The sequence below is a fragment of the Bos grunniens genome, chromosome 15, assembly GCF_055505025.1.
Source record: "Bos grunniens cultivar Pamir isolate PY7600 chromosome 15, Bosgru_T2T1.0, whole genome shotgun sequence".
NCBI classification, from domain to species: Eukaryota; Metazoa; Chordata; class Mammalia; order Artiodactyla; family Bovidae; genus Bos; species Bos grunniens.
In genome coordinates, this window is record NC_141179.1 from 43730969 (window position 1) to 43755838 (window position 24870).

At 34.9% G+C, this 24870-nt stretch overlaps 1 protein-coding gene and 2 non-coding genes across 3 annotated transcripts in view; all 3 read right to left on the minus strand.

Moving 5' to 3' along the window:
• Positions 1–6045: 6045 nt before the first annotated feature.
• IPO7 (importin 7) overlaps positions 6046–24870 on the minus strand; it is a 44199-nt gene continuing 25374 nt past the window's right edge. Inside the window, exons 7-25 of the mRNA XM_086340104.1 lie at positions 23471–23565; positions 23254–23338; positions 21243–21377; positions 20486–20585; positions 19632–19708; positions 19164–19280; positions 17176–17265; positions 16636–16801; positions 16315–16475; positions 15561–15689; positions 14519–14585; positions 14310–14435; positions 13757–13854; positions 12023–12118; positions 11351–11571; positions 11045–11250; positions 9803–10009; positions 7996–8112; positions 6046–7185 (exon numbers count right to left, since the gene is read on the minus strand). Coding sequence (XP_086196230.1) covers positions 7088–7185; positions 7996–8112; positions 9803–10009; positions 11045–11250; positions 11351–11571; positions 12023–12118; positions 13757–13854; positions 14310–14435; positions 14519–14585; positions 15561–15689; positions 16315–16475; positions 16636–16801; positions 17176–17265; positions 19164–19280; positions 19632–19708; positions 20486–20585; positions 21243–21377; positions 23254–23338; positions 23471–23565 — 2391 coding nt within the window. The 3' untranslated portion in view covers positions 6046–7087. The remainder of the gene's footprint in view (positions 7186–7995; positions 8113–9802; positions 10010–11044; positions 11251–11350; positions 11572–12022; positions 12119–13756; positions 13855–14309; positions 14436–14518; positions 14586–15560; positions 15690–16314; positions 16476–16635; positions 16802–17175; positions 17266–19163; positions 19281–19631; positions 19709–20485; positions 20586–21242; positions 21378–23253; positions 23339–23470; positions 23566–24870) is intronic.
• On the minus strand, positions 16883–17067 carry LOC147357763 (small nucleolar RNA SNORA23). The gene has a single exon (XR_015142516.1). It is a non-coding gene; the product is annotated as a small nucleolar RNA SNORA23 (small nucleolar RNA).
• LOC147357764 (U5 spliceosomal RNA) lies at positions 22093–22205 on the minus strand. The gene has a single exon (XR_015142552.1). It is a non-coding gene; the product is annotated as a U5 spliceosomal RNA (small nuclear RNA).

Sequence of the window (24870 nt, forward strand, 5' to 3'; positions counted from 1 at the left end):
TTTATTTTTCTGAAAAGACATACTCAAGTCAAGGTGAGGGTTTTTTTTTTTTTTCAAGTGAAGCGTTTGTCTCCAAATAAACAGTAAGATTGATACCATTTTATAGAAAAGCACTAGGTGCTGTAATTTTGGGAGGAGGCGGAAAAAAAGATGGCTCAGTGTTAAATTTCTAATGCTGTATTACACTGAAATATATAACAAAGATGCAGCATTTACAGGAAAAAAAATTTTTTTTAAGAATTCTTCCTCCTGCTATCCACCCTGCCAAAGTTCAGTGCCAGCTAGGGCTGTTTGATGGGGTGATGTGATTAAAAAAAAAAAAAAAAGAGCAGTTAGCTCAAATAACTAAATATTGGCAGAATACAATCTCTAAGACAGTTTTCCCTATGTACGGGGATAGCTAGCTCTTACTTCGCAGAAGGCAATGGCAACCCACTCCAGTACTCTTGCCTGGAAAGCCCCATGGACGGAGGAGCCTGGAAGGCTGCAGTCCATGGGGTCGCTAAGAGTTGGACACGACTGAGCGACTTCACTTTCACTTTTCACTTTCACCCATTGGAGAAGGAAATGGCAACCCACTCCAGTGTTCTCGCCTAGAGAATCCCAGGGATGGGGGAGCCTGGTGGGCTGCCGTCTATGGGGTTGCACAGAGTCGGACACGACTGAAGTGACTTAGTAGCAGCAGCAGCTCTTACTTAATGAATAAACATTGAGTATTACTTTTTAGAGAACTTTAAACAAACTTCAAACTGAAAACTGAAAATTGAGATACTCGTATATCAGAAAACTCACCATTTTAAAGTATACATGCACTTCAGTAGTTTTTAGTATATTCACCAGGCTGTTCAACCATCACCAGTACCCAATGGGAAACACTTTAATCATGCCAACAGAAAACCTACGCCCATCACACTCACTCCATTCCGTCATCCCTCCCCACCCCTGTCCCAGTGACTACTAATCTACGGATCTGCTCATTCCTGACATTTCATATATATGGACTTGTGTCTGAATTGTTTTCAGGGCTCATCCACTCTGTAGTGTGTAATTGCACATCATTCCTTTTTACTGTCAAAAATCTGATTGCATGGATATTTCACATTTTGTTTATCCACTCACCAGTGGCTATTTGGATTGTTTCCTGCTCTTGGCTATAATAATGCTAGTATGAACAACTGTGCACCAAGTTCTTGTGTGGATAGGCTTCAATTCTCTCAAATTATATATATGTGTGTGTGTGTATACATATATATATGTGTATGAGTGGAATTTTTAGGTGACACTTTTCAACCTTTTAAGGAACCGTCAAACTTTTATACAACAGATAAGTATTTTATATTGTACCAACACTGTACAGGGGTACAATTTCTCTTCTTCCTCACCAATACTTGTGATTGTGTACCTTCTTGATTAAACAGGATAGTAGATAAGGAATACTGCATCATGAATTCTGATCTGCATTTCCCTAATGACTAGCATATTAAAAAGCAAAGACATCACTTTGCTGACAAAGGTTCGTCTAGTCAAAGCTATGGTTTTTCCAGTAGTCACGTATGGATGTGAGAGTTGGACTATAAAGCTGAGGCTGAAGAATTGATGCTTTTCAACTGTGGTGTTGGAAAAGACTCTTGAGGGTCCCTTGGATTGCATGGAGATCCAACCAGTCCATCCTAAGTCCTGAATATTCATTGGAAGGACTGATGCTGAAGCTGAAACTCCAATACTTTGGGCACCTGATGCAAAGAACTGACTCATTGGAAAAGACCCTGATCCTGGGAAAGATTGAAGGCAGGAGAAGGGGACGATAGAGGATGAGATGGATGGAAGGCATCAACGGACATGAGCTTGAGCAGGCTCCAGGAGTTGGTGATGGACAGGGAAACCTGGTGTGCTGCTGTGCATGGGGTCGCAAAAGTTGGACACAACTGAGTGAACTGAACTGAATGACTAGAGATGTTAAGCATTTCCTAAGATAACTGGCCATTTATTTCTTTGGAGAAAGGTCTAATTGGATTCTTTACCATTCTTACATTGGGGTTTTCTTGTTAAGTTCTGCATATACTCAAGATTAGCAGATATTTTTTTCCCATCCTGTGGAGTCTTTTCACTTTTCAAAAGTAACCTTTGAACCAACGTTTTGATGAAATCTAAATCATGTTTTTGTTTCTTGGTCTTTGGTGTTATATCCAAGAAACTTAACTAGTTCAGTCACCACGAGTTACACCTGTATTTTTTCCTAAGTATATGCCCAGCTGTCTCAGAGCCATTTTTAAGATTCTTTCCTACATTGGTTTTGGGACCCTTGTTGAAAATTGTGCATAAGTATGTGCTAAGTGACTTCAGTCATGTCCAGTTGTTTGTGATCCTATGGATTATATAGCGCACCAGGCACCTCTGTCCATGGTATTCCCCAGCAGGAATACTGGAGTGGGTTGCCACTCCCTCCTCCAGGGGATCTTCTCAAACCAGAGATAGAACCTATGTCTCCTGCATTGGCAGGTGGATACTTTACCACTAGTGCCACCTAGGAATATGAAAGTTGCTCAGTCGTATCCGACTCTTTGTGACCCCATGAAAATTCTCCAGGCCAGAATACTGGAGTGGGTAGCCTTTCTCCTCTCCAGCAGATCTTCCCAACCCAAGGATCAAATTGGAGGTGGATTCTTTACTGGCTAAGTCACAAGGGAAGCCCAAGAATAGTGGAGTGGGTAGCCTATCCCTTCTCCATCAGATCTTCCCAAGAATAGAACTGGGGTCTCCTGCATTGCAGACAGATTCTTTACCAACTGAGCTATGAAGGAAGCCCCTAGGAAGCCCCTGTTGAAAATCAATTGACAATAAACTTAAATGTTTATTTCTAGACTCTCAATTCTATTCCTTTGGTCAGTAGAAGGTATCTATCCTTGGGAATTCCCTGGTGGTCAGTGGTTAGGACTCTGTGCTTTAACTGCCAAGGGCATGTGTTCAATCCCTGATTGGGGAACTAAAATCCCAGAAGCCAGAAGTTACAGCAAAAAAAGAAAAAAAAGGTTACCTATTCTTACTAGGTGATGGCTCAGTGGTAAAGAACCTGCCAACCAAGCAGCAGACTTCAATCCCTGTGTTGGGAAGATCCCCTGGAGAAGGAAATGACAGCCCACTGCACTGCAGTATGCTTGCCTGGGAAATCCTATTGACTGAGGAGCCTGACGGGTTACAGTCCATGGGGTGGCAAGAGCCGAACATAATTTAGTGACTAAACAACAGTGTAAATGTAATTTTCTTAATTTCACTGCTGCTGTATAGAAATACAACTGTGTATTTGTATATTAATCTTATGCCTTGCAAACTTGAAGTCATTAGCTCTTTGTGTGTGGATTCTTCGGGGTTTTCTGTGACATCAGTCATCTGAGAATACATTTTACTTCTTCCTTTCCCACTGGATGTCTTATTTCTTCCTCCCTAACTGCCCTGGCTAAACCCTTATTGAAAGATTGAAGGCAAAAGGAGAGGATGAAATAGTTAGATAGCATCACTGACTCAACAGACATGAATTTGAGCAAACTCGGGGAGAAAGTGGAGGACAGAGAGGAGCCTAGCGTTATGCAGATCATGGGGTCAGAGTCGGACACAGTAGCAATGGAACAACAATAAACAAAACCCTATGTACAATGCTAAACAGAAGGGGCAACAGGGGCATTTTTGATCTTAGGGGGAAGGGTTTTTACTCTCATTATTAAGTCCATTAGTTTGAGCCTTTCTTTCAGATTGAGGAAATTCCTTTTTGAGTTTATTAAAAGGATGTTAAAAGGAAATTTTAAAAAAGACTCTGGTAGGAAGCACAGAGTCGGACACAACTGAAGCGACTTAGCAGCAGCAGCAGCAGGAAGCACTTAAATATAGGATTCAGATACCAAATATAATTGACAAATTTCTACCTATCACCCGTGCTCTAAAAAAAAAACTAAAGGGGGAATTACCTCTCAAAAAGTTACTTAAAAGATATTCCTCTCATAGTAACAAAATTCTGGATTTCTATTATATCTAGTTTCCGTTTGTAAAAACCACATGCACCGAAGTAAAATGCTATTACTGCAAGGGTGGCCAACCTCATCAACGGTAAAACCTCAACTTCAGAAGGGATCAACATTCACCAAAACTTAAAATTACATAGAACAGAACTGACATTTTTATAACCAATGTTTTAATGTAAGTTTAGGTCATTTATTTCACAAGCACTTATGGAATGCCTACTATGCTTAAGCCATTGTGCTAAATCCTCCCAAAGACATGGTGTATATTAATATAATCCCTAATAACTTTTTCTAAATGCTTGCTTCAAGGACTATATCTGGAACTGAACATAGCCACAGCGCTGTGGTATGGCCACCCCTGCTCTACACTCTGGTCTCTTCAAGAGGTGAACATAGCAGTCATTATCCTGGTAAGGCATGTAGATTAGTAATCACCATTCTGTTACCTGCAGAGAAATAGATTAACATCTTTTATTTAATACTGATAAACGAATAGCTTTTATAAAAATGGATGGCTTAGGTTTACAAAAAAGTGAAGATTTTATGCTAATGTCAGCCATTAAAAAAGACATACTGAAACCCAAACAAAATCAGAATTAACTTGTATAAATTAAAAAATAAGTTATAGATTAGTGAAACTGTGGGAAATGCTGTATGTTAAAGAAATAAATAAAATCCACATGCAACTAATTACAAGTTTATAAATACTACTCTCAAAAAGTTATCTAAAAGTCCTATAACCTTATTTAAAAACACTGATACATTATCAAGATTCATAATCTATAAGAAACTCTAACTTGATGTCATATTTAAGGAAATACTGAAAATAATCGAGGTATATTTGATGCATTAGAAACTACCATTTGAACAATATTTAATATTAAATATAGTTTAATTTTAAGGTCTTTCATTTCAGTCAAAAATTCATAAATGTAGATTAGTTTGGATTGTATGACAGAGGAGACAATAAAACTTGATCTCAAAGACATGCCAATACATTTTCTTGAAACAAAATCTCAGCAACCGAGAATTTTCATACTGTGCATGGGAATAACTAAAACCTTTATTAATATGGTTTCCAGTAACAATGTGAAAATTGAAATTATCAATTCAAAGAGCAGTGAAATTTGAAATTTAAAAAAGTAGACTAGATATTAGGTAGGGGATAAAAGGTAAAGGAAGACAAAAATGTTTAATACTATTCAGCACTTCCCCTCTGTACATAATGTTGCATATATACAACTACCCCATTTTAATTTTATGACTTTTATGTAATAATGAAATCCCCTGAAGCAACCTAGGGTTTACAGATGGTGTTCAACTTGGGGCGAAAAAGTAGAAACACACTTGATTAACAATTTTCACCCACACATTTCAGATAAACATTTTTTTCTTTTTTTGCCAAGATTTTCATAGTAAATTCATAAATATAGGAAATACTTTCACTCCTTCAGTGTTAAAATAGAAAACCAAACAATGCCAACAGTAGTGGCTTAATTACTGGCATACAAGAAAAACACAACACCAATGGGTTTTCATTATGCATTTTAAATAATATGTGCATTTGTTTCATTTTTACATTTACAAATTTTCTAGTCTGTTATAGACAACAGCACTCAATAGTTTTGAATCCATTGAGATGTTGCTTTCAATTTGAAATATTGTGTGTATACATGTATATAAAAAAATAACCCAATGTATGACTCATCTGACAGATGTTCAAGATCAATAAAAGCTTATTTTTGAACATGCAGTTAGAAGAGAGGGAAGCAAGCCAACCTCTCCATGTTGTCTTGTTGCTGGCTTGTTTTTGCAGTGGTATCAACAGTGGTTTTTGGAGGGAACCCTGTGCCTTCAGCCTATCAGATACCAGCATCAACAAGAGGGGCAGAGGAGATGGGAAAGGGAGGTGGGCAGGTGTTAATGTCAATTTTAAAAGTGTGCATTTCCTATTCTTTCTAGTTATAGGATAAAAATAGATCAATGAGGAAAAAATTTATAATTAGAAAAAAACTGCAATCAAATCAAGACATAAGAGCCGAATTAAGTTCTTTTAATAGATTGCATATATAGATGTTTAGTCATACTCTTTGATCAACTCTTTAAGAGTAGAACTTTATATCCAATTTACATGCTTCAAATATCACCTTTCCTCTTTGTTACAGTAAGGTCTTGTACCCAAATATCCACTTGTACACTGAGAGCTTTAAGAAAAAAACAGGACACAGAGGGAGTTGCCATTTTTAGCAGCAATGAAATATCACTAACCCCTTTTAACATACCGAATTCAAGTCACTATCAGAGGTGAGTGCACCACAAAGTCACCAGGTACAAAATTGCTAATTCATTTTTAAATTAATAACTTGAAATTACCCCTGCCCCCCACCCCATTACATCCCATCTTTTTATAAACAGCAAACATTTTGCTATTTTATACATAGGCTAGCAGGCTTGTTTCAATATGAAAGTGCTAATTCATTTACAGATTTTTTTTTAATCAGTTATGTAGTGCTACAATAAATGTCCAATAATCTACATAGGAACAATCTTTGATGAATGAAAATGATGAAGATTGAATAAGGCTATCCATTACCTTATCTTATTTACATATAAAGAATAGATACCCAATGGTGAAGGAGAGACAGAAATTGGACAAATACTCATAGGTGTAAAAATTACATCTACCTTTGAGCTTATACTGTAAATGAGACATTTTAAATAGTCCTGTAGCCCATGCCTATTTTTTTCCTCAGAAAAAGAAAAGCTGCCTTCATGACATCCCCTCCTGTTGCAGATTTCCACAGTGTCACTTGAACTTTCAGTCAAATCCTTACTTTCTTCAAAAAATAAAGAAAATACTCCCTACCCCCCAAGTTACCTCCCTCCCCGGCCAAAATCCCTCTAGTTTCATTTTCAGTGCCAAGTTGCATGATCAAGTCCCACCTTCTGGGGTTTCTTTGTCCATCTATTGATCAATTAGTTTAGAGTAGATAACATGAACCAGTTCTGGAACCGCTACTAGGAGGAACACAAGCTCTTCACTACAATCACACTGCAGGAAGGAAAGTGGTAACTCAATTCATCCCTGGTGCCGGGCCTCCAAAATTGAAAGAACTTGGCACGACTGGAGCACTGAATTTGTATCCTCCATGTTTCTCAATCATTTTGGATTCTAGAAAAACAAAAAGTAAACGTTTGGTAGAGCATTCGATCAGCTTACTACTTTGGAGAACAGAAGGAACCAACAGACATTAACAACAGCTAAACCACCAATATTAGCCAGGAAGTTCCAAACTTTGGTCTCTGTTCTCCCTCCATATGTAAAGAAGAGAATTGTGTAATATGTAGAGAAGATGAACTCTCCTGTATGCTGTAGACTTCTTAGGCAATTTTTACTTCCCATTGTTTAAAAAGAAAAATCTTTAAATACCCTATTTTGAGTCAAACAGTGAATCAATAGATCCAAATCCAAAGGTAGTAACAGCTAATGAATTTACTGCAAGCAAATTCAAATATAAATACTTTAGAAAGGAGGTATAAATACTTCCTTTTTTATAAGGAGGACCCTCGCTGAATATAAAACTAGTCTTACTCACAGTTATTAAGACCTACAAAACTGTTAGAATGTGTATTACCTAAAATATCCTATATTGAAAAGCATTTATATATCGTTAAGCATGAAACGTTTACTGATGAAAAGAAATGATGTATGTCTTTAATATACTTTTAAGAAACGGCAGTTTTCAGAATTTTCCACTATCAAACCAGCCTCATGAGGTTTAGCAACCTTATTATAGTCTTCAACTACACTTAAAATTAAGAAATTGTGGCCAAAACCAAAATTCATCTCATTCCTACAGATTGGAGTGAATTTCTTATCACTTCCAACAACTGTAGCTTTTACATAATTTAAATCACCAAATTTAAAGTTTAAAGCTGTATCAAACTTATTAATTGCATTAAAGAGGGTCAAGTAACATACCATGGGCTGCTCTTCTTTGATCAGCTAGAGTCGCTATATCTTGTAACTGTTTTCTTTGTTCTTCATTAAGACCATGAGTCAGAGCCTGATACCACACAGGATTACGATTTTGTATAGCTATCAAAAAGAAAACAAGGTAAAAAAGGGCGGTAAGAGTCCTGGTAGTTCTCTACTATTCTATTCCCTCTACTCTACCTCCAGTACTGAAATTCTGATCTCGTTTATATTTTCCCAATAATTACCTACAGTATTTTAAATTGTTTGTGAGAAAAACATACAGGGGAAAAAAGCTATGGTTTAGCATTATGCCTCAAAAATCTAATCATGCTCAAAATCCTCACCGTTAGTAAATAGAGCCTAAATCAGTTGTTATCTAACAAGTAACAAAGTAGGGAAACTAGTAATAAAGTTAACTCAAACTCCTTAGAAGATTCAGAGTTAAAGCAACTTAAAAATGGACACATTCCCACATTCTAGATATAATTCTCAAACTCCTACATTAAAAAACAAAACCCAGAAACCTTAAAAAAGAGATGAATGGTACAAAGTAAATTATTTTTTTCTGCATTTCTTATTCAAAAATCTTTCTTAAATATATGTAGTCTTTCCATAGAAAGGTACTCTGCAGTACTCACATATTTTTATATTATAGTCTAAATAATGGTCAAATACAACCCGAAAGAAGGAATAACAAAATTTCCCAGCATATCACAAGACCAGGTGTTAAAAATCTCACTGTTTAATGAAAACAGGCACTAGATAAGTTGATACATAATGGTAACAAGTCTAACTATATATGTCTGTGTTTCAATTAGCTACAGAAAGGGGTTTGTGTGGATGGTGAGTGAGTGAGAGAAATGTTCTCTATAAAGGCTTTCCACAAAATAAAAAATTTTTACAGAGTAATTCCCAAGAATGAAAACTCATTTCCTCATGATATTCTACTTTATTGCCTTTACTGTGCATGAGCCTTCTATTATAAACCATCATTTAGGAATTAACATGTGTTTAAGTATACAAAATACACAGTCAAGGACAAAAGCCAGTCAGTTCTTGGCACTTCAATCAATTTTAACAGCCTGCCACATAGCCCCAAAACAATTACTTGCATTTCCGCAACCTTGCATCAAAACTGCTTTGTCATGGGCTTGGAAGATTAATGCTTTGCTTATCAGAGAATTTATTCTACATCAAAATTCATAATGTATAGGGATGATAAACTAGGAAAGTAGTTAACTGGAAGGAAAGGAGGTTCAAATATAGTGTCAATTTAAATTTCTTAAGCTAGGTTAAAGAATACTGATGTTGTATTTTGTTGAAATCCAAGTAAATGATTATCAAAAACAAAAAGTGGCACCTAGCAGTCTATAGCCACACATTGTGAAGCAGGAGAAAAGAATAAAGATTCCCAAGACTATACATGTAAAAAAAATGGTCAAATTCTCAGATAGGTAAGCACAGGTTTAGCCAGGGGGAAAAATACACAAACACAAGAAACATAAGGGTAGATACTTCTGGGGAAACCTGGGAGGCTACAATGAAGTATACAATTTTCCTATGATGTGCCTATTTCAAAATTATGGTCTAAATAAAAGTAAAATAACAGGATGAGGAAAATACTCTGAATGTCTAAGGCAATAGGAGAAGTAACTTTGGTTACTTTGCCTAACAATCCTAAATCGTATTCTAGTTTGGGTTTGATATACCCCAATCTCTTCCTTAGGGGGCAGACATAAAGAAGAACAGTTTGATTCAGGAAAATGGGTCATATGGAACTATCTGAATTACAAAGAACAAGTAAACTTACTCTGAAATATAGCTTTAAATATCTGATACTCATCAACAGGGTTATCTTCATCATCAATGATTGTAGAATAGCCTTCCAGGGCAGTTTCTTCAGCATCATCTTCTTCCCAATCTTCCTCATCTCCATCTTCACCCGCCTGCTTAGCCAGAATCTCTAAATATTCTTGTCCATCTTCATCAATATCATCTTCATCACTGCCCAGTTCCTCTGCCAAGTCATAAAAAGGTGCTCTTGTTAACACTGAAATATTCTGTTACTCATTTTAACTCACTGACAATGATCGTTGTTGGAAAATCACAACTGAATAATTCAAGGGAGAGTTCCAGGAATTGGTGTTTAAATACACATTCAGCAATAAATAGAAAAAAATTCTCACAGAAATCTAAGAAAACTACAATTGTTAATAATCTAGATTCCAGTATTCTAATATTATATATAGATTCTAAAATTGGAAAATGGACTGAATGAGAGCCAGCACTTGGCATGCTCTGAACCTTATGGTATTTACCAAACCAAATAAATACCAATAGTAAAGCAATAGTTTGTTATTTCCACAGGAATACCTTTTATGAGATTTTTTTTAAAAGGCTGGCTAAAATAATATATGATAAAAGACCAAAATGGCAATTATCATATTTTGGAACCATTACAATAACTTAAACAACATCTATTTTTACTCTTGTGGTCTGTAGTATCTCACAGGTGAAATGTATTAGATGCTCACAAACACTAAAAACCCCAAACCAAAAATCATTTTTGCCTGCTGCTGCTGCATCGCTTCAGTCATGTCTGACTCTCTTCGACCCCCCCAGACGGCAGCCCACCAGACTACCCCGTCTCTGGGATTCTCCAGGCAAAAACACTGGAGTGGGTTGCCATTTCCTTCTCCAGTGCATGAAAGTGAAAAGTGAAAGTGAAGTCGCTCAGTCGTGTCTGACTCTTAACGACCCCATGGACTGCAGCCTTCCAGGCTCCTCCGTCCATGGGAGTTTCCAGGCAAGAGTACTGGAGTGGGGTGCCATTTTTGCCTAGAACTGCTTTATGTAATGGAGATACAGCTCAAAGTTCTGCCCTCATGGACCTTACACTCCAGTGGGAATCTAGTAACAGTCTATGAATGAATGAACGTGTAAATATTTAGCTATGATCCCACATTTCATTAGAAGAAGGGCTAAAGGAATAAGTCCAGTGATATTTCTAACTAGGTAATAAGACTGGCTTCCTACACTGCAAATCCCTTACCCGTTTCATCATCATCTTCAGCTTCATCGTCATCGTCACTGTCATTCTCGTGTTCTGCATGGCAGGCATAAGCTCTTTTTAATCCATTAAATAAAAGAATAAAAGCTGGCAAAATCTGTCCAGAAACCTGATTTAAAACTTGTGGTATTTGTTCCATATCAATAAGAGCACACAGGCCCAGAACACACATCTTTCTGTCGTGAAGCCTGAAAAAAATAAAATAAATATTTTCTTCTTTTCCTTAAAAAAATTTTGCACAGTTCCTCACAAAGTTATATAAACAAAGACCCAGTACATGTCACTTACCCCAAGAAACAATCAACATCATTAAGCCATTGTGTAATAAAATGATTTGTAACTGGTTCAACATTATTAGGGAAGCGAAGATTTTCTAAGGTATTGAGAAGTAGGTGTGGATTGTAATACAAAGCTGCAATGGCAACTTGCAGGCACATTGTTCGAAGTTCACTTGTCTTCACCTCTCTCGTCAGCCTCTCTAAAGCTGCTTCCACAAATAAGGGAATACACTATAGAGAAAGAACAAAACATTTCAAAACTGTCAGTAACAGCAGGCATTAACTATCCTAACCATATTAATTTTCTGGTTTCCTCAACTAAACCCTTTTCCATTAAATGATCCAATAATTTTTATTGCTGAAGCATTTCAGTGGGAAATCCAATTTTAGAGAAAAATCAGTCTTCACTGATATGAGAGCCCCACCACAAGAGCAATCATGGATTCAAAATATTCCTACTGACTAACCTTACTGTGGTAATCATTTTGTTTATTTCCATACGTATTAAATATATGATCACTATTAAATATTGGTTAAATTTTAAACAACTTTAACATGTTCTCTTGGTGTCATAATAAACAACATACAATATATATATATAACAAATGCCCAAAAACAAAAAGCGGAAGGAAAGATTCCTTCTCTGAATCCTGCAATCTGAATCATTAATGGCTTCACTGACCTGGTCAATGCCACGCCCTTTGCACTGCAGAATGATGACCTCTAGCAATTTTGCTGCATGACACTCTGCATCTTCTCCTGCAACTCCTGTAAGAACCTGATCAACACAAAATATAAACTGCAAGGAGGCGTCTCAAAACCTTTAAATCAGTCTGTAACTGCTTAAGTATTTAAGAGAGTCTAATAAATAAATATGAGTGATTGCACAGACTACAGTCTAAAGAACTGTAAGGATTTGGAGTTGTTTGTAACATTGGTCCAAATAATCAAAGGCCCTCCCCTGTTGTGCCATTCCGGACTGTAACAAGTTGACAACCACTGTGTCTAAAAAAAAAAAATACTGGCAATGGATTGTGAGATGAGCAGGATGAAAAGGCAGTCTGCTGATGGCAGAAGTTGTCCCCAGAGAAGAAATAAAAGCATGTAATTCACATGCTCATTAGCACTAGAGGAATCAAAGGGTTAAGGATAAGTGTTTTAAAATTGGAGTATAGATGGCATAGCTATCTCTGTTCCTAGAACATCAACATAAACAATTAGCAATAAATAATAACATAACTAGATTATTCTGCAACTAAGTGTTCAGAAAGAATGAGGATGACAAACACATCTAAAAACTTCATGGAGGAAAATCATTTTTTAATGTCTGGTTTTAAATAACAGACTGAGAGTTCTCAACAAATAATGTAAGGAACTCATGTTACCAATTACACTGACTCTGATATCAAAGGACCCCAATCAATCATTTTATCTCCTACTTCTAAAGAGGAAAAAAAAAAAAGGCAACATTCACCATGTATATGTATCTTATGATTTTCCAAAAATGGCCTAGTACTTTTGACTTTTTAAAAATGAACCTTCAGATTTTATAATCTTGCTATTTACTAATACTGTACAGCTACTGCAAACCCACAGCCTCCAAGGAGTTCCTTTCTTTTTTTTCCCTTATTGAAGTAGTTGATTTACAATGTTGTATTCATTTCTGGTGTAGAGCAAAGTTGATTCACTTACACATAGTATGGTTTAGTCGCTAAGTTGTGTCCAACTCTTCGTGACCCCATGAACTGTAGCCTGTTACACTCCTCTGTCCATGAGATTTTCCAGGCAAGAATACTGGAGTGGGTTGCCATTTCCTTCTCCAGGAGATCTTCCCCACCGAGGGACTGAACCTGGGTTTCCTGCAGGAAGATTCTTTACCAACTGAGCCACCAGCGAAGTCATTAATACATATACATGTTCTTTTTCATATTATTTTCCATTATGGTTTATTATTTATTTGAACATCAGCAGAAGCTTGTTGTTTATTAATTTTATATACAGTAGATCGTATCTGTTAATCCCAATCTCATAATTTATACCCTCCCTCCCCTTTTGGTAACCATTAGTTTCTTTTCTGTATCTTTGAGTCTGAGAATGTTCTTTATAAAACACTGTTGATCATTTCTGGCCTTTTCTTCTTTTGATTCAAAACTTAGCAGGGAACAAGCTAAGATAAGATCCAGGCACTAAAATCAAGAAACGTAGCTCTAATTAAATACCAGAAGGTAGACATAAATACTTGTCAAAGTCATCAATGAGAGATCTAGGAATCAAAGCCATTTTGTTGATAACTTTTAAATAACCCTTATTATGTCAAACTCATATGATATTTACCATAATGTAGTATCATGTCTCTTTACAATTTTGTACTTTTTATAATATAAGCCTCACATGTTCTTGTATTAGGGTGACCTACCTTTTTGCACATACTGTATATCATTTCAAGGTACTTGGTATCAGATAGAAGTGTGTCTGTATCAACTGTTACATAATTATGAAGCAGAGGCATCATATCTGTATTAATAAAAAATGTAAGTTAAATATCTTTACTAACATAAATGCTGTGTTTCTGAAAAATCTAAGAAAAAGAAGCAAGTCTGAATGTTTTATCCCTAACATTCACTTTTAATTATTAATTTGTAATTAAATGTAAAAATGAGCCTATTATTAAAGTATATTCCTTCATATTTAGTAAACATAAAGATTATGTTAAAGATTATACAAAGAAGACTGAAAGGAAACAGAAACTTAAGAATATGTGTTTTAGTGAAAAAAATCTCAAGTGATAACTAAAACAAAATGTATAATGGAAATCAAAGCTAGGGTCATCTTGGAGCATTAATTACTACTGATAACTTATCCAAACAAGGAAGCATTTAAGAATATGCAAAACTTTGTGTTCAAGTGATATACTAAAACTGAATACAAACAGGGGGAACCCTAAGTATTTCTATGATGATTTCACCTACCTGTAAAGTAATCAAAACCATCTTGCTGAAAAACCTCAAATACCAGAGGTAGTAACTGCCACATCTGTGGAGACACTTGTTGACATGTCAAACTGTGTGCTAAAGAGAAGATCTCCTCATAGAATTCTAAAAGAGAGTACCAAGTCATTAGGACAATGCTTGCTCATATGAAATAGTAGGATATTCTTAGAACAATCAGAGGTACCTACCTAAGACATGCTGCTGTAAAACAGTTCCAATGACCTGCAAGCAGATTCCTTCAAGCTGCTGGGTTATCTAAAAGAGAAGAAAAAAATCATATGGAATTGCAGCACACTGAGTGAATTATTAAATAATATAATAATTCAATGCATTTACATGTAAAGTCAATATTGTCAACAAATTATTTTAAGCCTTTGTTTCAAAATGGAATGTTTCAAAATTGTGAATCAATCTGGGAATGAAACTTAATACCATTACAATCAGACAAACAAGAAATAACAAGTATAGTTTACTATAAGAAAAAAAAATTTCCTAGAAAAATGGAGCCACATCATTCTGCAGAGACTAAAATCTTATAATTCAGCCAAATGTAAGTGAAGTTAACAGAGATACAAATCAATAGCTTACTGAAAAATTATTTAAAAGAAGGTATTAATCCTACCACTCCCAGTAATTTTTAAGTCAGCTCCATTTATCTAACAGTGAGCAGTGCACCCAAGTCATACAAGATAGATAGAATATACAAATTCCCCTTTAATTATCAGTATGATCCTTAATTGGATCCCAAATTCCTAACAGTCATCATAATGTTAAAAAGTGCAGGAAGCAGGACATCCATTTGGAATACATACAGTGTACACCTAAAAATGGTTAAGGTGGTATATGTTATACGGATTATACCCTAACTAAAAAATTTATTTATTAAAAAGAAAAACTAGCAAGAGTAAGTTTTCCTAGGAATCACTATACTTTTGTTTGTTTTTTTTTTTTGTTTTTTGTTTCTTTTTTCACTATACTTTTTAGATCTGAGAAAGGTAACCCCAAACTCAGAGCTTTGAGGCAAAGATACAAATACCTCCCTCCTATTTCTTCTAAAATATTTATAAGGTACTATGAAAAGGGTACTACTAGTTAAAAGATAGCAAAAATCAAGGTATGTGAGAAGATGACCAAAGACTATACGTCAGAGGCCCCCCAAAAGCACAGAACAACTGATGAAGAATGGCTTGAAATTCCCTAAAACTTTATAGCACTGGATTATTTTCTTACTTCTTTATGATCTTCAACTACACTAAGAAGCGTGTCGATGGTATTCAGGATTCCCATAGCAGTAACTGCTTTATCATCACTTCCTTCTTCATCTGGCCCAGTCTGGATTACTTGATTAAAAGTCATTGCCTACATTGAAGAGAATATAATTAAGCTTTGCCCTTAAAGCAGTATAAACATATTTTTGTCTAAAACATAGTTTTTAAAATGTTCTAAGACAGCACAACTGGCATTTCCAAATCAATTAATATTATATAGTCAATGGTACTGCTCTACCACTTACTGGGTCACTTCAAACAGACTACTTGACCTCTTTTTCCTGACATATTCATAGAGATACTGTGAGGATTAAATGAGGCAAGGCATAGAAAATGCTTAATATTATGAACATTAGTATTACTGGCTGACATTTGGGGCTTCCCATGTGGCACTACTAGTAAAGAACCCGGCTGCCAATGTAGAACTAAGAGATGAGGGGTTGATTCCTGGTTGACAAGATCCCCTGGAGAAGGAAATGACAATCCACTCCAAGTTAGAAGGAGCCCCACCCCTTCTAACTTGGGCAAGTTAATTAACCTTTTCATAACTCACATTTTCTTTCGGTAGAGGAATATTCCTCACATAGGACTGTATGAGAATTAAATGAGTTAAAATATGTATCAAGGACTTAGAATGATGCCTGATATACAGTAAGCTCTGTGAAAACACCTGCTGTAATCTAAGTAATGCATACATTACTGATCAAATAACATACCAAATGCTGTGTCATTTCTACTGCAATAGGAGTAACTTCTTCACTGTACTCGCAGATCATTTTCTGAATTACATTGGTAAGATCATCATTTTCTGTTTCTCTTATAATGTGAAGAAGAGCCTGCATGACGGGTCTGATGAATGGTGTGATATATTCTTTAGCTGTAAGAGAAAGAGGAAAAAACTTCTGGTGCCAACAGCTAAAACTCCTCAAATCCTGAATCAATATATACCAAAGAGTAAACAAGAAATACCTTCAAATAAAAAGGAAGACAATATGTCAAGTTTTTAGGACTATGTCTTACATATACAAATCTTTTACCTTTCTCTTGATTGCTGATCAGCACTTGAAGTGCAATGGCAGCTTCCACTTTAACAGGCATTTCCCTATCATCTATCAGACATCTTCGGGTCAGTTCTAGGGCTGTTTGCAAGTTCTGGTCACTTTTGAACTTCACTTCACAAAAGTAGTGAAGGACCCAGCAAGCCTTTAAAAAAAAAATGCAGTGAGTTACTATAGGTGTCTTACATTAAATTCTACCATGTGACAATATTTCTAGTGCCAAAGTTCTTGTGTGGGAATTTGGAGGCTGGCCAGTGGTAGATAAAGTCAAAAGAGACAACACTAGACCAGTACTATGATCCCAACTTACTCTTTGGCTGCATGATGTTTGTGTGGATAGCAAGATCTGAATGCAAAACACAGACAGATGCTGCTATCAGACACAGATGAAAACTATGCACACATTATGAGCAGCCATTTAAAGAAACACAAAAGTCTAGGATAACACATAAAAGTCCACATAAGCGGTTATTCATTATAAGACATAAATACACAAAACAATACAGCTTTAAAACATACCCTGGCTCTCATGTAGCCTAGTTCACTGCTGAAGAGAGGGAATACATGGTTCTGCAACATGTATTCCATCTGATCTTTGTAGATCTTTTTCTGTAAAAATAAACAAATATAATCATCTCAAATATCAAACAGATACACAAATCCTTAAAATGACTAATGATGTCAAAACATCTTAATTCTCAAACATTAACATCAAAATCACTATACGTTTTTTAATCTTTTTACATCGTTTGTTTACAAAGCAATTATGTTGAACATTAACACCAGTGGTGTTTAAGTAATAGAAGAATGGTTAATTTTATTCCTTATCTTACAAAACATTTTTCTCTTATAAAATTATTATAATGAAAGAACCTCTCTGGAAAGGTTCTACATGAACAATACAGCATAGATTTAGAAATATTCTGCTCTCAAGATAATAATGGGAAGGGATATATTCAGGTTTACAAATTTCCAGCAAAACCAATTTTCTGAGAAGAAAAAATACTACAATTTAATACAATATGAAAAGAAAATAATTCATGCAAAAAGAATTACCTTCAGCACAAGCAATAACAAAGAAATATAGAAGACACTTTCAAAATCATAAGAAACTGTACCTTAAAGGACACCATCAAGAATGTGAAAAGATAAAAGATAATCCACAGAATGGTAGAAAATACTTGCAAATCACATACAGCTAATCTTTGAATAATGAGGCGGTTGGCACACCAACCCTCTGTGCAGTTGAAAATCTGCCACTTAATTTGCAATTAGCCCTGCATATCTGTGATTCTGCATCTGCGGATTCAAACAACTCCATTTGTGGATTCAACCGACTGTAGTATTTACTACTTAAAAAATCCACATGTTAAGTGAACCTGAAAAAAGTTCAAACCTGTGTTGTTCAGAGGTCAACTGTATTTGAAAGCTTTTTAAAAGCATAGCATTTAGAATATACAGGGAATTCCCTGGTGGTTCAGAGGTGAGGACTCTACACTTTTATACCCAAGGGTCCAGGTTTGATCCCTAGCTGGGAAACTAAGATCCCACAAGCCACCCAGTGTGGCCAAAAAAATTAGATTAAAAAAAAAAAAAGATATATATATATATATATATATATCAGAACTCTAACAAGCCACAGTAAAAAGATAAATACCTCCATTTAAAATAGACAAAAGATTTGAACAGAAATTTCTCCGAGGAAGACTGGACAATAAGCATAAAAAAAGATTCTCAGTATCATTAGTCGTGAGGGAAATGTAAATTAAAACCACAGTGAAATTACCATTCGATACCAACTGGGATGGCTATATCTTTAAAAGACAGACAATAGCCAAGTGTTGATAAAGACAAAGACACTGGAACCGTCGTCACACACTGCTAATTAATACATAAAAAATGGTACAGCCACTTTGGAAAACAGTCCAGCAGTCTCCCAACATTTCATCAGCAATTCAAGTCACAGGTACGTATTCCATTTATATGAAATGTCCAGAATAGAAAAATCCATTATCAGAGACATAAAGGAGATTACAACTAGGGCTAGGAGATTTGGGAGAAAATGGGGAGTGACCTAGTTTCTTTTGGGGATGATGAAAACTCTTTGGAATTAGAGTTGATGGTGGCACAATTCTTTATAAGAAAAACAACCGAACTGTACAGTTTAAATGGACAAACCATATGGTATACGAAAATTGCTCAGTAGTGTCCGACTCTTTGCAACCCCATGGTCTGTGCATGGACTTCTCCAGGCAAGAATATTGGATTTGGTTGCCATTCCCTTTTCCAGGGTATCTTCCCAACCCAGGGATCAAACCCGGGTCTCCTGCACTGCAGGCAGATTTTTATCATCTGAGCTACAGGGCGTTCCCTGGTATATGAACTATACCTCAATTCAGTTTTATCTCAATTGCCACTATTAAAACAAACTAATTGCATGCACGTGTGCGTGCGCGCGCGCGCGCGCACACACACACACACACACACACACACACACACACAAATACCTTCAGAAGTATTTCAGCTAAAGAACCAATCATATGCAGGGCTCCATCTTTTTTTCGAGGATCAGCATTTGGTTCTGTGAGAATCTGGTAGCAAAATCCCATAGTCTTTTGTAGTACCTAGATTAACAGAGAAAAGTACTGCTTTACCGGATATCCAAAAATCCTTCTAAAGCACTGATGACAAGATGATCTTAAGTAACCATTAAGAACTAAAAGTTTGGGTTTAGAAGATGCAAACTATTATATACAGAATGGATAAACAACAAGGTCCTGCGGTATAGCAGGATGAAATATATTCAATATCCTGTGATAAACTATATATGTAACTGAATCACTATGCTGAATAGCAGAAATTACCACTGTAAATGAACTATACTTCAATAAAATAAACAAAAAAACATCCTAAGTGTATATCTGAACATATTTTAAATATTAAAGCAAAAGTTATCCACATACTAAATAACCCACCTCTTTCCTCTTACTACAGGCTGTAAACAAGAGTGTCTGGGCAGCGGTGGTAGGAGAGATGAAATCCTCAAATACATCTGGAGAATAAATTTAAAATTAACACAGAATATAGAAAAATAGTAATTTCAAATTTTTCACCAAACATTTTCATATAGTTTACAAATGATTTTCAGTGATAACAAAATAGGACCTTAAATTTTTGCTAAATCTTCAAAGACAAGCATGAAAACAAATCCAGATCTCCACAGAATTTTGCAAAAGCCTAATGCCTTGTCTTTCCTGTACGAATTAAATCTTAATCCATTAACTTCTCCCAATGATTATTTTCTATCATATGAAGCCCCACTACTGTGAGAATTTTCACAATGGGGTCACAAAAATACCAACTACTGAAAGTACGTAAGATTTTGGTAGGAAGAAAGACTAATACTCAACATTAGCCAAATTACAATTCTTTAGTTCCATGCAGAGACTCCGTATGACTCCAGCTTCCCGTATGCGTCTTCTCAACTTCCATACACATGATGACTGACATGGGATCCAAAAGCACAGTTCAGATACTTAGTGTTAAGGCGTACCCTTGAATTTCTAACAGTTCTGGCATGTGCCAGAGGTATATCCAACAGTCATAACCTACTAACACTATTGTATTTACATCTGCTAAAAATGAGGATTATCATTATCAAATGACCAAACTAATGAAAAGCTTCCCAAATGACTTAACAATGGATAAATTATATTAAAATAATGGAAGATTTTTCAGTTCCAAAGGTGAGGCCTTAATATTCAAGGTTTATCATATAGAACCTTAACTACTGACATATTTTGTCTCTAAAAAAGTAAAATGTCCTCACCAAACTTCATGCGTATATATTCATAAGGGTCTTCTTGCCAAAGTTCCTCATCAGCATCTGTATAGCACATCAATGGAAAAATAACATCTTGGATAATGCCCTGCAATTTAAAAGTTAAGAAAGTAACCTTAATTCAGTTTTCAAATTTCTAATAAGTGCTAAAATAAAAATAACTCTACAGCATGTGTTTTAAAGCTTAATATCAAACTTCAGTAAAATATAAATGCATTAAAATGCATTCTCAGATCAACCACCAACGTACATAATCTTACCCTCTGTGCAACAAGGGTAAGGCACATGTCATAAAATAAGCCTATACATACACAGATAGCAATTAAGTATTCTTAGAAAATACAAAGTGAAGTTTTAGTCCATCAAACCCTACAGTTAAAAACAAAGCAAATACACTACTGGAAACAATACATAAGCCAATTAGCCTCAAAAGTAATTTGGTGAAATAGTCCTTTGTCTATTCCAAATTACATGTTAACTAGTCATGTTAAACTAATCATGATCTAACAGTCAGAACTTGAAGGCAAATTTTTAGATAATAGTTTCAGATTAAACAAATAAACTGAATATTCAGAAAATATCTTTTATAAAGTTTTTCAGGGTGTTACTTTATTTTTCTAATATAAAACTATCAGAACTAGACCAAGTAACACACATTAAAAAACGGATTTTTTCAACCTTTTTGATAATTAATGTTATTTCCATTATATTTTCTAGAAAAATAGTTCAGATAGAAAATTGTTACTTGTATATGAGGCTTCAGATTCTTCCAGGTGAGAGCATGGGAAACTCCTTGATTAATATAATTTAACGTCTGTTGTAAAACTCGGGGAGCCATATATTGCTTCTCCTTGTACTGATATAACACCTTCAATAAAACCTTTGAAAAAAAATTTGATCAAAATCCAAAGCTTAAATAGAGTTTAACCATTTACAAGCTAGCAAAAACATCTGACACTACCCAGATCATCATCATAAAATAACCACCAGATTCTATTAAAAAGGAATTTTTAAAATTATGTATTGGAGAACTATATTTATTCCCAAAGTAAAACAAACAAATTGAGGTAACATTGTACATCAAAAGATGAGTTTCTTTATGAGTACGTAAAGGATTAAATACAAGAAGAAAAAATCATATGCTATTTATGAACACACCACTAAGACAGCACTATATTGTTAAAATCAACTTTTAGGAAAATCTTACCCAAACCATTTAAGCAGTTAATGTCTGCTAAGAGTTCTTATTCATCTTTGATATTTGAGAATAGCAGTTGTTAAAATATGACCTCAGAGGGTCTGACAGGTCAAAACTATTTTTGTAATAATGCTCAGTCATTATTTGCCATTTTTACTATGTTGACACTTGCATCAGTGATACAAAAGTGGTGGTGGTAAAACTTCAGGGGCCCAACATGAGTCAACAGAGCGGGATAAAGTGTACTAGCAGCCACCATATTCTTTACAGCCACATAGTCACAGAACAAACTTTCCTTAGGAATGTCCTTCACGAACCAGTAATGCATACATGCAGCACTTCTGCTACATACCAAAGTACAATGCTTGGAAGAAAAGCGGAAACAGCTTTTTGGGGGGCCTTGTTTATCTCACAAGGCCTCAAAAAAAATGAAGCAACACTTGCCTATCCCTCCCTAGGCAAACCTTCAGTAAAAGGCGAAAGATTAATTTCCAAGAGAAACAAGAGTCAGAAATGAAAAAGTTTTTTCCAACAAATACCATAAGCTTGAACGAAAAACTGATTGATAAAATTATGGTTATTTAGACTTGTGTATATGGCAGATTTTTTTTTTCCTCAAAAATGAACAAAATGAGCCTCTCACTGAAGTGAGAATATGTTACTGGTATTAAAATCCGAGACTTCAAGCAAAACTAGAATTCTCAAAATCTTACACCCACCACTTAGTTCCACTTGACAGCTTTTAAATATTTAAAGATACTTCTGAGAATGAAAATTTTTAAAGTTACATAATGAAATCAATTAACATTCAGAAAATTGCCACTGACGCACTAAGTCAATATTTTCCAATGACCAAGGCAGGATTACAAAATCATACATGGATAAAAGACCCATTCAAAGTACAATACCAAACCAATGAATGTTAATATAACAGAATATGAGATGTTTATTGCTATAGTTTCAAACTCTACATTGCAATTAACCTTTAAGAAAATACCACTGTCAAATGTTGGCATGATATAAAAAATTTCCACAATTATGTGTAAAGTATATTAAATCAGTCTTTTCTTTTCCAACTTATCTTTGAGACCAAATAATCTTTATTTACTTCCATTAGAAAAAATTAAAACAATGAAGAGAGAGGCAGATGTGGTATATGGCTACCTTTTAGTAAGGCAGACATTAAAGATATTAGTAAAAATGTGCAACGATGCCATTTCCTCCTGCTAAAAATTTTTCATTTTGGAAAAGAGCTATTTTCAACAACAACAACAAAAAACATGTATTCTATTAATATGTGGCAGATTTGCTATTACTTTTAAATAAATTAATACTGTTAAATTTTGTCTCAGTTTTTAAAACGGTAAATATCATTACATATAATACAATCCATTATCCAGATTGTAAGGAAGTCCTGAGACTAAAACATTTGCTAACTACAGTGTTCAAGATGTTAAAGACTGCTACATGCAATCTTTGGATGACAAAGAAACTAGAAATAAGCAAGATAAATTAACAGCGCCATGTTTTTACATGGAAAAATTTATGTTAAACTTACTTGTTGGACACCAACAGCAAATGCTTTCAGAAATACTTCAGCAAATTCATTATACTCTTTGGAAACATTGCCAGGACTTCCATACCTAAAAGAACATTAAAATGCCCATCATGTCTTTATAATGTTTTATATCAACACTTATTAAAATAGTACCAAATCGTGAAGATTGAAAAAAAAAACCAAAAACTTAAGTTATCACATAATGAGAAGTGTTTACCTTTCAAAAAGCCTTGCTAAGATATGTAAAGCCCACTTCTTACATTTCCACCATGGTAACTCAGGTCTATCATCTTCTTCAACTTGAAGTGTTTCCTTTAAAGAGACATTTATTTAATGACAGACAACATAATCTAAAAGGAATACAGAGTGAGTTCAGAACAGATTCACAAAAACATGAATGCTCCTCCAACATTGGCCTCATTATAAAACGATATACTTGGAAAAGTACTAACCTTTGTTTATAAGAGGCGTTTTGCTTCACTACTTAGTTACAAAGGACATGCTTTTTCAAAGTCGTATAAAAGTTTAAACTCAAAAACATTTTAGTCATGATCCAAATAATACAAATAAAGGCCTGGGCAAGCAGCTTAACTAAAACCAGTATAGTTAAAGGGCACAAATCAAAAGGGCACAAAAAGCTCCATTTAAAAAATCTACTTTCAGAAATACTAGTTTAAATATATAAACAGATGAAAATATTCATTTACAAAACTATTTGTAACAGAGAAAAATGCCAAGAACTAAACACTCATTAATAAGGAGATGTTTAATTACGGAACATCCATAACAGACTACTACACAACCATTAAAAGAATGAACTGGCTCATTGTATTACTGACCTAAGACAGTCATGACATATTTTTAAAGACAAAGAAATGAGACTGTGAAACAACCAAAACTTCCATACACTGCCAGTGACAGCAATGATACAACTACTTTGGAAGTTATTTATAAAATTAAACATATACATTCATAGCAGCCTTATTTGTAACACTAAAATCTTGAAACCACCCAGATACACATTAACTTGTAAATAAATATAGAACATCCTTACAATGGGATACCACTTGTCAATAAAAAGGAACTACCATAACACAACATGAATGCATCATAAGTATATTAAGTAAAAGTAGATACAAAAAAAAATCACCTTTTTATTAGATTCTATGCAGGCAAAATTAATATATGGTGCTAGAAATTAGAATGGTGATGGTAGAATGACTAGATCCAGCCATGAGCAAATATTCTAGGTGCTGGTTATTTGAGTGAATATGACTGCTACAACTCAAACTGTTTACTTATATGTGCATGTTTATTATTACAAATGATACCAAAAAAGATGCAGAATATAGTTATGAAAACTCAAAGTTATATTTCATACCTATTAAATGTGTACAGAAAATAACTCATCAAATCACTTTTCTATGGAGTGGAAGGAAGGTCCTATTTACTTCTTCAGTGTATTTTTAAAATAAAAATTTGAGCACTAAAATGCAAACTAAATTACAAAACAGATTAGTCTCACTTATTCCACTAAAAAAAATTATGTTGGTAAATTACATAACCCTTCTATGCCTCTGTTTAAATAAATTCAGGATTTTTTTTTTTTTGAACATT